Below are 13587 nucleotides of genomic sequence, written 5' to 3'. Positions count from 1 at the left end.
CGTTTAAAGATAATCTGCATAGCATACTAATAGTATCCTGGAATACGGCTTGGGCAGCCCTTTCAGAATATGTCATTTTTCTTGCTGTACGTTGCCCCGTTGTCTTGCTGTAAGCTCTGGATAATTCATAGTCGCACACCGGCTAGTCAACGGTATGTAAATCAAAAGTAAATATTCACCCCTACACATGCCCACCCCACAGTGCCAGCGTCAGTGATGGTAACTAGTCAAGCGTATGTAAATCCAAAATGAATATCACCCCTAGCCTCACCTATAATCCTGCCCACCCCTTTATGCTGATCTCAGCGATTGGGTGCAGTCAGAAGGCCGTATTACTTGTGCAAGAATCGCAATCCTTGGACTGGCATTCGGCTCTCCTGACCTGAGTGTGACACCTACATACATGCTGTATTCTGAAATTCCTGGAAAACCCCTTTAATGTTTGCCATAACATTACATGTACAGCACTGTAGCCTATCATTGAGCTCAGCGACATGTGCTGCCACCATCGGTAGAATGTTTGAGATCAGTGATAGGCTGCAGCGCTGTAAATGTGACGTCACCAGAGAGAGAAAGCCAGCGATTGGCGGACCGATGTTTGTAGGCTGAGAAGGGGTTAATACCAATGGAGCTTCCCAGGCTATGAATATCAGCCCACAGCTGTATATTTAGCCTTTACTGGCTATTAAAATAGGGGGACCCCCCCCCAAAAAAAAAATGACGTGGGATCCCCCTATAATTTATAGCCAGAAAGGCTATGCAGACAGCTGAAATTCATAGCCTAGAGAGGGGCCATGGATATTGCCTCCTCCCCCCCCCCCCCCCGGCTACAAATACCAGCTCCCAGCCACTCCAGAAATATTGCATCTGTAAGGTGCGCCAATTCCGGCACTTAGCCTCTCTTTCTACTCCCCTGTAGCGGTGGGATGTGGAGTAATAAGGGGTTAATGTCACCTTTGTAAGGTGACATTAAGCCGGCTTAGTAATGTAGAGGTGTCAACAAGACTCCTACCATTACTAATCCTATAGTTGGTAAAGGGTTAATAAAACACACACACATGCAGAATAAAGTATTTTAATGAAATAGAAAAATAAAACACCACACAGTTTTTCCACCTTTATTACACTGGTAATCTAAGCGAAGCCATCGATCTGAAAAAACAAGCAAATAAAAAAACAACAGTATACTCCCTGTATCCGATACAGTCCTTAATAACGAGTGTCCCACGGCGAGTCCAGCTCTGCTACATATGGATGTCTGACATCCAGACATAGCAGAGCTTGTACATGATCACTGGAGATAACTCTCCGGGGATCACCTACACTACAGCGTTCTCACAATCAGCTGATCAGCTGACCGTGAGAACCAGACTAGTGACCGGAGATAAACCCCCGGTCACGTGCACGGCAGTTCTCGCGGTAAGGCTAGGTTCACATTAGCGTTTGAGTCCGCAGCGTATCATCTGCATACGCATACAAAAATGCATGCAAACGCATTCATATGCAGCGTTTTTTATCTGCATCATCTTACGCATGACGGCAAAAAAACCCCGCTGTTTGTGCATGCTTTTGTATGCGTTTTTTGCCTGCGTTGGCGTTTTTTATGTGCATGCATTCGATATTTCCAGGAGGGCGTGTCTCAATCAGTTCCTGGACATGCGCAGTCCGAAGTACGCAAGCGCATCAAAGACATGCAGCATGTCCGTTTACGTGGGTCTGCCACCGGCGTCTTTTAACGCATAGTGGAGACGGGATTTCATAAAATCCCCTCCACTATGCTGTAACATCTGGACGCTGCGTGTTTGATGCTGCTGCTGTACGCAGCATCAAACACGCAGCGTTTCCTGACCGTGGAAACATACCCTATGAGATCACCCTGCAGAACTGCACAGAAAAGGTCAAAGGTAGATCAATACTTGTGTGGGAAACAGAACAAACCCTGCTTTTCCATCTATTCCTTCTCTGCTCTAGGCACAATCCCTTCTACGTTGGCATGACTGTCATCAATACTGCAGCAAATCAGGAAAGCCAACCCAGAAGAACGTGTCCGGGAGTAACCGTGTGTGCCATGCTAACGGATTGATCTACTACCCGCATGTGAGTTACAAGAATTGTTCCGTCATTTATGGCTTCATTATCCAATTATATTATTCAAATTGTATGTCTAAATACCCCTGCCCCTCACTATACTGGGAGCTAAAGTGAGGAATCACATTCTTAATTTTGACTTATAGGGAACCTGTCATTTAACTCATGCTGCATAAACCACGGGCAGTGTGAATCAACTCTGGCTGCACAATTAGTACCAGGTATATTTTGTTCTTAAATTTTCTGGCTTTTTGGAGATTACATAGTTTAAAGATTTGACTTCTTCCCGCAATTCTCTAGGTGATTGACAATTCTCTCATGATGTACACACATTGAAGAGAACTATCAATCAGCTAGATCCGGGGAGAAGCCAACCGGGCCCTGGATATCTAAACTATTATTTCTGTAAAATGATAAAGCGTTTCAGAGAAAAATTTACCTAGCTGCAATTGTGCAGCCAGGCTCTGATTCATGCTGCCCGTGGTTTGGACAGTATAAATCGACTGACAGGTTCCCTTTAAAAGACAGATTTTTCCAACAGAAATTAAAGCCACCATAATTAACTGCTCTATTACTGTAGACCATGGACCTGTATCTAAGCCCCCAACCGTCTGCATATGCCAAAAATACCTTACAGCAGGTGAAATACAAATTGAACACGTCACCAATTTTCTAGGTAAATATATTTGGAAAGGAACCATTGACTTTAAATTCTCACCATATGTCGGTAACAAATCCAAAGAAATCAAGCCACAGATGTCCATAAATTGAGTTATGTGTAATGTGGAGAAAAAACACAGGGAAAAAGTATTGACCACGCTTACTGAAATTTATTTAACACTTCGTATAAAAGCCTTTGTTGGTGATGACAGCTTCAAGACGCTTCCTGTATGGAGAAGCTAGTGCTAAGGTGTGATTTTAGCCCATTCATCCTGAAGGTCCCTTGGGCTCCTTCTATGAACTCTGAGCTTTAGTTCTTTCTACAAATATTCTATTGAATTTAGGTCAGGTGATTTACTGAGCCATTCTAGCAGCTTTATTTTGCCCATTAATTTTTCCTTCAACCCAAAGTTTACCAGTACCGTATGCTGAAAAACAGCCCCACACCATGATGTTCCCACCTCCAAACATCACTGTTGGTATGGTGTTTTGGGGGTCATATGCAGTGCCTTTTGGCCTCCAAACATGGTTTGTATTATGGCATCCAAAGAGTTCACTTTTGATCTCATCTGACCAGACTATATTCTCCCAGTATATCTCAGGCTTGTCTAAATTGTTGTTGAGCAAACTTTAAACGTGCTTGAACATGCTTTTTGTTCAGCAATGGCATTTTTTGTGGCGAGTGTGCGTACAGGCCGTGGGCATTGAGTGCATTACTTATAGGTCTGTTTGAAACAATTGAACCTGCTGATTTTAGATCTTACTGTAGCTCTCCTCAGGTGGTCTTTCGCTCTTAGACCACTTTTCTGATAATTCTTTTCACTCCTCTGTCTGAAATGTTGTGGGGAGTGCCTGGTCGTAGCCAGTTCATAGTGAAATTGTTTTCTTTCCACTTCTGGATTATGGGTCCAACAGTGTACATTGGAACCTTCAGTAGCTTATAAATTCTTCTGTAACCAATGGCATCAGTATGTTTTGCAACAATAAGGTTGTAAAGATCTTGAGACGGTGCACTGGTTTTACCCATCATGAGATGTTTCTTGGGTGGCATTTTGGTAAAGAGACACCTTTTTTTATATGCAGTTGAACCAGCTGATGTTATTTGTCACTAAGTGGCAGGGTTGCTCTCTAGTTACTGATAGATTTCAACTGGTGACATGACTTTCCATTGCTTTTTGCGCATCTCTTTCCTAATGTTTTCAATACGTTTTCCCTGTGCCATTTCTCATTATTCTTTGTCTGTGTGGATTGGATGGGTTGTTACCGACATCTGGTGAGAATTTCATGTCAGTAGTACCTTTACTTATAAAATTGGTGACGAGTTCAATGCTTATTTCACCCACTGTATATACTTTTTTTAAAATCAGATAATTTTTTATTAAACATTTTACAGACGATTACAACCACAGGGTAACATTCCCCCGAATATACCCAAGCAGAAATAGAATGCTCCCTTCCAAACCAGTAATCTAGAACACATTTTTAACAAGTATAATACAGATTATCTTCTGTAAAGCATAGTGACATTGCCAAGTATGCGGGTACTACCATAAAGAACTCCCACTGAGCCAGCACATATACAGAAGTTGTTCGGTATCCAGCAAATGTCTAATTATGCTCTGTAATTCAATCCTAGAGAAAGGAAGGTTAAATTAGTGTAACAATGCAAATATATTTTCCATTAACACAATCTTCGATGGTAATCCAGGGATACTAATCCAAGGCTGTTTATACTTCTGCCGTGGCCCGGGCCGATGGGCATCTTTTTTCTTTTCTCGGCGTCTCCTCATTCCTTGCTGTTGGCATCCTCCTGGCTTGATTGATGTGGATGCATGGATTGCATAAGTTACACATAGAGGTCTCGCACTCCACTCCCTTTGATTGACATAAACATTAACAGATTACCACGAAAGGATTTCTTTTGTATTGTTTGTCTCGAAATTAAATTCCTAGGATTTTCTTTACATTTTTCATCAATGATCCTTCTGTTAACATTATACCTATAGTGGTTCTGGCCCCTTGTATTTCATGCAGCATTTAGTCTACTGTATTTTGCAAATGTATAGGTAAAGTGAATGGATGCCAGCTGACAAGGAAACGGCCACTCCGTGGACCTATAAGACAACTCCACACAATGTCCATTACATGGGCTTGTTGCCCATAGGCATACCAAGCTAGGAACGTCGGTCAGATCTCTATTGCGTGAGTCGGTGAATGGACTCAATACTTGTAATCCACATTTCTTCTGTTTTATCTACCTCTTGTGGATGATAAAAAAAAATAATCTATCAATGTATTTTATAATGTACTAGGTGTCGCCAGTAGTTATTACACTTGTCTCCAGCAAAAACCGCTGCCTGCTTGTTCATCAGAAGACCTTCCCGGCCGGGATGTACACTGCGCTGGCGGGCTTCTGTGAGATTGGTAAGCAGTTACCTAATATTCACAATACATAGTCATTTTATAGCTCAGATTTTTAGCTAATTGACACATTTATGGGACTGATGCCATTGTGCTAAATGCAAACGTGAATTCATTTGCTATAAACACTTTTCTGTTGCCATGTTACATTAACTCATTATTACGGTACCTATACATAGTATTTAAAGAAGAAGGTGCATAATCGAATTAACATAATTCACAATGGCCGTGTTCCTCAGTTTCCAGCGCCGCTCTAGTCCCACGTGAGCGTTCTACAGCTTTGCTGACTCACACAGCATCTATTGTGTGGAGCGGTACGGCTTTCCCAGGGTAAGTCTATGAGATTCAGGACGAGGCTGCATAGATTTACATTGGGAAAATGCCTTCCAATCCACATGTAAAATTCTGTGTGATCGGCTCGTCATATTTCAGGTGACATAGGCTAGAAGTGGACTGGAGTGGTGCTGTGTTCCAGGGAGGACTGGGATCAGTATGTAAGTTATGAGAATCTCTACATCCATAATTAGGATGGATTAAGCCCCTTTCACACATCAGTTTTTTGCCGTCGGTCACAATCCGTTGGCTCGACGGATCCATCGCAGATTGTGAAAAACTGATGAGACGGATCCGACTAGCGAATCTGGCTAATTGGATCGGAGCATGCTCAGTAAAAAAAAATGGAATCAGTTGCCGGATTCCATCATTTGATGGATATGACGCCATAGGCTTCCATTCTAGCAAACGACGGACGGCAACGGGTCCGTCGCTGTCCGTTTTTTTCGATGGACACAAAAAATGTTATTTTCTCCGTTGTCTCCGGCCACCAGACAAACAATTTTCGACGGATCCGGCGAACGACGGATGAAACGTGAGGCCACACAAGTCTATGAGAAAAAAACGGATCCGGCGGCATCTGTCGCTGGATGTTTTTTTTTCAAAATTTGACGGATTGCGACTGATGGCAAGAAACTGATGTGTGAAAGGGGCCTTAGTGAATAAAAATTGTGATGAGACTTCTTTAAAAAGCAAAATGTGAGCTTTTTTGTGATGGCATCCATCCGGGGCTTCAATCTGAATTTCTGAAAAGCGTGGTTCAGATGTGCCCCTGACGAAGCCATTTATTACAATTAGACAATTGGAGTTCAACTAGAGCTCCCTTGTGCATCTTCGCATCTTCTTAGAGGGGCACAAGAACTTAGCGACTCTGACCTTATGCCCCTCTGAAAAGATGAACATCACCACAGAGGAGTACTAATGGAGTCCAGATGAAGTCTGTTGGTCTCACTGTACTGACTGGCCATGTCAGGGGCGCATCTGAAAACCCCAGCCCTTAGGGTATGTTTATATTTAAGCACATTTGCTACATATTTTTACACAGCCTATCGGTAGAAAAAGTTGCAGCAAAATCCGCATATGCTCTATGCATATTTTACTTTAGATTTTGTTGTTTATTTGCCTCAAGTTTCATCCTTTGCAGAGTCAAGTATTGACGATTTGTGGATATTTTATACTCCACTATATGTAAATTTCTGCAATTATGATTAATTAGAAGGGCTTGCTTTAGCTATGCCTAATCCATACTCTGCCTATTTTGGAAAAACTGGCCTGCACTATCTTAAGAACGCCAAGTACAAAGTTGTTGTGCAATTTAAGTTTTGCAACATCTGGAAGGGTTTTACGTCAGAAAACTGGTGAAAACACCTCCATGAATTTGGCTCTACATCTTAACAAGGTGAAACCGTGTGTTTAGACGTGAAATATTGGTCTTAGTTTTAAGCAGATATTCTTCTAAAATCAAAATTCTCACTGTTGGTTGGCTTCTCCCAAAACTTAGGGGAGACTTTGGAGGAGACAATTCGGAGGGAAGTAGCAGAAGAAGTTGGTTTGGTGGTGGATACTGTCAGATATTCTGGATCCCAGCACTGGCCATTTCCTAGCAGTTCACTAATGCTGGCATGTCAGGCCACAGCCAAGGATGATGAGGTATCAACTGTCTGTCTCAGGTCTCATTTTGTTGTCCGATTTTCGCATACGAGTGCTATCCTTGGTTTCCTCAGATAGCACTTGTATGTGTGTGGGCTACTCACATGTCCATGGTTTTTCAAGGACCATTTTTTTTTTTAATCTGAGGATAGATTCAAAGTCAGCAATGCAAGGCTATGTGTTCATGGAAAAATCCATGAATGGATGGCATCCGAGTGTGGTCAGATTTTCATGGACTATCAGATAGCAGTTTGTGGAGAAACTTTTTTTTTTCTCCACATATGAGAAAAAGGGATGACACATAGACTACACTCTAACCAAAGTGCAATCAAAATAATCTGTCCATTTTTCTCGTATGTGATAACAACAAATGTCTGAATAAGGCCTTATTTTTATGAAAATATGCCATTGAATGTATTACTTGTGATTTTACTGGTGATGCATAGTGTGACAAGGGCTGTGGAGTCAGGAAGCCAAACCACCGACTCTTGACTCCTCAATTTTCCTGATTCCACAGCACTGCCTCACTACTGAGCATGTACATAAAGTGCAGCACAGGTTAATCTCCACTAAAAGCCGAGATCCTTAGATCAGGAACAGAACAGACGTTTATAGGATATTTCATAACTTTCACAAATTGTTATGAAAACATTTACAGCACATCCTGCACTGAACTACTGAACCCAATTTATTATGTATTTTAGGAGTTTTTCATCCATTTTTTTTACCGATTCCAACTCCACAGCCCTGAGTGTGACCACATTGTTTTGTATCCGTTTCTACAACACTGCAAGTTTCCTTGAAAACCAGTCCCCAAAATGCTTAAAAGGTGTATTCTCAAGTTATTAAATTGCTTTAATTAATAAGTTATACAGCATAAAAATAAGTAACTTTGTAACTGGCTTGATTTTTCTACTTGTTGTCATTACCCTCAAATGAAAATTTTTATCTTGCATTGTGTACAGCAAGTTTTCTTGGAGATTGGCCACCTGTGCCTGCACAGACACTGGCCTACTGTGCACAGTAGCAACACATTCCAGTAGAGGAGCTAACTCCAGATATACCAGTCAGCTCTCTCCAGGCCATAACGTTTCTATACAGATTTCTTCTCACCTGCCTTAAAGCTCCTGACCTGCTGCTGTTACAAATCTTGCAAAATCACTAGCTTGCAACATCAGCTTCTCCAAGAGCAGTTCTCCCAATCATGGCTTTTCCAAAGCTGCGTAATTGTTCAAGTACCCTGTTATCTCTGTGTAAAAGTGATGTAAGTGTAGAATCAAAACAAACCACTGAGAACTATTAAGCTCAGCACAAGTTCTGCTGTAGCACATTCAGCCCTACTATTACTACAGATCTGCTGCTCACCAAGGAGGGGAGCACGCTCTGCAGAAACCAGGAAGTGAGGGGACTGGGAAGCGGCGTGCTGCTCAAGAGACAACTTGAGAATAACCCTTTATTTTTAAATGGTAGAGTATTTGTGAATGATTGTCCCAGAAATTGTCAAACACGGTGGATGGTGATGTGATCAATTTATCTCCAACAGCTCAATATCAACAAAGATGAAATAGAAGAAGCCAGATGGTTCACTCTGGAAGAAGTGATTGAAGCTCTGGGAGTAAAGATGTTGCCTTCTAAATTACCAGATGGGACTTTGCCAGTCTGGGTTCCTCCAAAGTTTGCAATAGCTCATCAGCTTATACAAGAATGGGTACAAGAACAGAAATCATAGTACAATAGTTAACACTTTTTGGATTCAAACAACTTTTAAAGGGGCTTCCTATTTTTTTTACAAAAGTGAACACCAAACTTTTCTATACATAATAATCAGAGCAGGAACTCACTCACTCACTTCATGTCCATCACTGGTTCTCCGCTGATGCATCAGTGACATCACATCAACAGTGTGCATTATCACTGCAGCCAAGCGCTAAACCTGGCAACTTGTGCAGCCAAGCTGCTTATCTCAGTGATTGACTGCAGAAGTGAGGTTAGCAGATGACATCATGTCACCGCTGCATCCAAAACACTGAGGCCCCGATTCATTAAGACCGGCTATGTTCACGCTGGTCTTGATGAGGGGGTGTGCTGGAGTCACATGAGCCTGATTTATTAAGAGGCATATACCTCTTAGGCTGTGTGTCCACAATGCTCTTTTGGTGAGTTTTTGATGCCCCATATTTTCACTTTTTCAAAAATGCAGCATCTTGCAGTTCCAGCAAAATGGTTGGGATTTATAGAAATCTCTTGCGCGCTGTGCTGCTTTTTTACTCAGCGTAAACTAACCTGCGGTGTGCATTTCAGATCCGCAACATAATTTGTCTTGCGGGTACCCCGAGGGTTGTGGGATTGTCCCATAGACTTGCATTAGATGCAGAAAATACGCAGGTAAAAAATGTAAGTGCGTTTTAGTGCATTTCCGCAGTGGAAATGCATAAAAAAAAAAAAAAAGCATGTAATCCACACCTCAGAATATCAAAAAAGTTTTGTCATAGTCAAATACCAGGAAGTATCAAAAACAGAGCAGCTTTATATTAAAACCTGACATCCCAAAAAGACAAAAAAAAATGCACTGTCAAAATCGCATGTGAAAAACCCAATGAAAAAAATGCAAGTAACTTAAAATTTACTAAAAGGTGCAGAAATTCTACATCAAAAACTCACAAAAAGATTGTGGGAACGTAGTCTTAATGAATCAGGAACGTCTAGTAAGTGGTGTGCACCTCTGTATGACCTTACACCAGTCTTACTCCAGTTGGGGATTGGAGAAAGACTTTGGACTACAGGAACGCCGCAGCTAGTCCTGAATTAGAGGAGCTGTGGTGTCCCACCCCAGTTACTCCCACTTTGGTTGAGCTGAGCAAAACTGCTGTGAAAAACACCAAAAAGGTACTGTACAATTTTTGCACAGTTACATATTGCGCAAAAAGCTCGACTTTTGAAAGCAATTTACACTGGATTTCCAGCAAACGCTTTGATGAATCGAGGCCTGAGACTAGACAAGTAGCGGAGAACCGGTACTGGACCCAGGGAGGATGAATACCTGCTCTATTTGTTATACTACGTTTGAGGTCCACTTTTGTTAAAATGGAATACCCTTAAAACTTAATTGTCAGATGTTATAAACAGAGACTTTACATACAGAAAGTGTTTGCCCCCTTCCGAATTTCCTGTTCTTTTGAATGTTTGTCTAATATTTAAATCTGGTGATCTGAAACATTTAAGTGTGACAAAGATAAACACAAGTAAACAAAATGTAGTTTTTAAATGAAGGTCTTTATTATTAAGGGAAAAAGAAATCCAAACCTACAGGGCCGTGTGAAAAATTGATTGCCCCCTAAACCTAATAACTGGTTGGGCCACCCTTAGCATTTACAACTGCAATCAAGCGTTTGCGATAACTGGCAATGCTCTGGAGGAATTTTGGCCCACTCATCTTTGCAGAATTGTTGTAATACAGCCACATAAGAGCGTTTCCGAGCATGAACTGCCATTTTAAGGTTATGCTACAGCATCTCAATTGGTTTAAGGTCAGGATTTTGACTAGGCCACTCTGAAGTCTTGATTTTGTTTTTCTTAAGCCATTCAGAGGTGGACTTGCTCATGTGTTTTGGATCATTAACCTGCTGCATAACCCAAGTGTGCTTCAGCTTGAGTTCGTGAACATATGGCTGGACATTCTGATTTTTTGGTAGACAGCAGAATTCATGGTTCCATTTACTACAGCAAGTCTTCCAGGTCCTTGAAGCAGAAAAACAGCCCCAGAACATTACACTACCACCACCATATTTTACTGTTGGTATGATATTCCTTTTCTGAAATGTTGACTTATTTCTACGCCAGATGTAATGGGACATACATCTTCCAAAAGTTCAACTGTAGTCTTGTCAGTCTGCAGAGTATTCTCCCAAATATCTTAGGGATCATCAAGATGTTTTCTGGCAATACTGATACAAACCTTTATGTTCTTATTGCTCAGCAGTGGTTTTCATCTTGGACCTCTGCAAAGCATGCCATTTTTCACAGTCTCTTTCTTATGGTGGAGCCATGAATGCTGCCCTTAACTGAGGCAAGTGAGGCCTGCAGTTCTTTCGATGTTGTTGTAGGGTCTGTTGTGACCTTTTGGATGAGTAGTCACTGCGCTCTTGGGGTAATTTTGGTTGACTGGCCACTCCTGGGAAGGTTCACCACTGTTCCATGTTTTCGCCATTTGTGGATAATGGCTTTCACTGTGAGTCACAAAGCTTTGGAAATGGCTTTATAACCTATTCCTGACTGATATCTCTCAATTACTTTGTTTCTCATTTGTCCCAGAATTTCTTTGAATCGTGCCATGATGTCTGGCTTTTGGGGAACTTGTGGCCTACTTCACTGTTAGGCAGGTCCTATTTAAGTGATTGAGAACAGGTGTGGCAGTAATCAGGCCTGTGTATGGCCAGGGAATTTGGACTCCCCATCCCAAAGATGTGATGAACCACAATTTATGTTTTAATTGGGGAGTGTAACCACACAGGGCCCTGTAGGTTTGGATTTCTTTTTAAAATTTAAAATTATAATTTAAGTTAGATTTAAAAACTGCATTTTGTGTTATCATTGTCTAATATTTAAATTTGTTTGGTGATCCGATATATTTAAGTGTGACAAACATGCAAAAAAAAAAAAAAAAAAAGGAAATCAGGAAGGGGCAAACACTTTTTCACACAGCTGTATATTGCCATAGTGCCACTTTTTTCCCCTGTATATGGCTTACGGATTTTATTGCAGAGTAAGTAGACACTCTCCTATGTGCCTATTTTTTTTCTTTTTAAGAAGTATTATGAAACCTTGCACTAACTATATCTTGTGGCCAGGACAAGATTCCTTTAGGCCATGTTCAGACTACATGGTTATTTACTGGTTTCTTAGCACATAATTGAGAGATGTATTTAATTTTTTAAAATTCAGATTTAAAGACAAAGATGCAACCACTGAGCGACCTACATGATTTGATAAATTGTCGCAACCACTAACAGTCAGCATTAAATTTACATTTTCATGGTGGAGCTGGGCTTTAAGCCACGTCACGACAATGGAGAATCCGTTCTACGACATTCTACCATCAATACACAGTTATAGACGGCTACTCTGAACATAAACAAGATGCTAATGAACATGGCGATTCTATTACCCAGCTTTTTTTTTTTTTAAACTTTATCCAACAAGAAAAATATCCGTGCAGGCCGAGTGGTACATGCCCTCATACTGAAAGTCATCTGAACCAGATTTCAGTGGATTCAGCCAATGTGTATGAGGGTCTCCTTACTCTTCCCTGACAGACTGACAGATGGCATCGCTTGAACTGTTGGGCTAGCTAGTTGATAGAACAGATAAATTCTATGTCCTAACCACTCTTTTGTATGGGCAAAAAAAAAAAAAAAATTAAACCAAACAAGCCATCACACTTGGAGGTTGGGACAAAATGTTACTGTATTATTAATACAATTGTATATTTGTATTTAGAAATCACCATCTAGATAACTAGAACCTAGTATGACATAACCTGGTCAGAGACTGGTTGTATTGATGGGAACCCTGTTAATCTGCAAACTTTCCCATTTTTATTTTTTTGGAGGAGGTTAAGGGGGGGATGTTTAAGCGGATTTCACAAGTTATGCGTTCAAATATTGTATTTTACTGATGCTGCTGCTATATTAAAACAGTCAGGACAATTATTTTACTATGCAATAGATAAATGTATTTGTTCTGCTAAGATATTTCACAAATGTATTTTGTGCATGTTATAAAGGGGTTTTCCACTACTTGGACCATGCCTTCTCAATGGCCATCCTTACCTTTGTAAAATAAACATGGCTGTTGGCATTAGGACTAGTGTGACGCTGTATATTTTCGCTGTGTCAAAAACACAGCATCCTTTATAGAAATCTCCTGCTCAGTTTGTTTTTTTTTTTTTTTTTTTTTTTTCATATGCAACATAACCGGACCTGCAACGCGGGTTTAAAATCAGCAATATGTCATTTTTTTTCTTGCAAGTAAGCAGAGTTTTATGTATAGATTTTTCACAGACCTGCACCAGGTGCCAAAAATCCTCACTTAAAAATACGCACATGCATTTCTGCATCAAAAACGCATGTAATCTGGACATGACTATCAATAAAGTTGTCAAAGCCAAAATACCAGTAAGTGTCAAAAATAAAATAGCTGTGTTTAAAACAGAACATACCAAAAAGGATGACAACAGAAGTGTAAAAAAAAAAGCACGCTAAAACCATGTAGAAAAACGCAAGTAACCTAATTGGCTATAAAACTGCAATATCAAAACGTATCAAATACTCATCATGGGAACGTAGTCTAATGGTCGTCTTCACTCATTTCCTTTGGATGGAAAAGACATTTGGATGAAGTCAATGTCTGAGCCACCGCAGCAGCAGCAGCTCTCAT

General features: G+C 40.8%; 1 protein-coding gene across 3 annotated transcripts in view; it reads left to right on the top strand.

The window, feature by feature from the left end:
- NUDT13 (nudix hydrolase 13) overlaps positions 1-12860 on the top strand; it is a 67799-nt gene extending 54939 nt beyond the window's left edge. For all 3 annotated transcript variants that reach the window (XM_077259110.1, XM_077259111.1, XM_077259112.1), the window contains 4 exons: positions 1972-2097; positions 5061-5172; positions 7004-7152; positions 8696-12860. In XM_077259110.1, coding sequence (XP_077115225.1) covers positions 1972-2097; positions 5061-5172; positions 7004-7152; positions 8696-8881 — 573 coding nt within the window. In that variant the 3' untranslated portion in view covers positions 8882-12860. The remainder of the gene's footprint in view (positions 1-1971; positions 2098-5060; positions 5173-7003; positions 7153-8695) is intronic.
- Positions 12861-13587: the final 727 nt, after the last annotated feature.

The sequence above is a fragment of the Ranitomeya variabilis genome, chromosome 4, assembly GCF_051348905.1.
Source record: "Ranitomeya variabilis isolate aRanVar5 chromosome 4, aRanVar5.hap1, whole genome shotgun sequence".
Taxonomy (NCBI): domain Eukaryota; kingdom Metazoa; phylum Chordata; class Amphibia; order Anura; family Dendrobatidae; genus Ranitomeya; species Ranitomeya variabilis.
The sequence above is the reverse complement of the archived record's forward strand: the minus strand, read 5'-3'. Positions and strand labels throughout refer to the sequence as shown.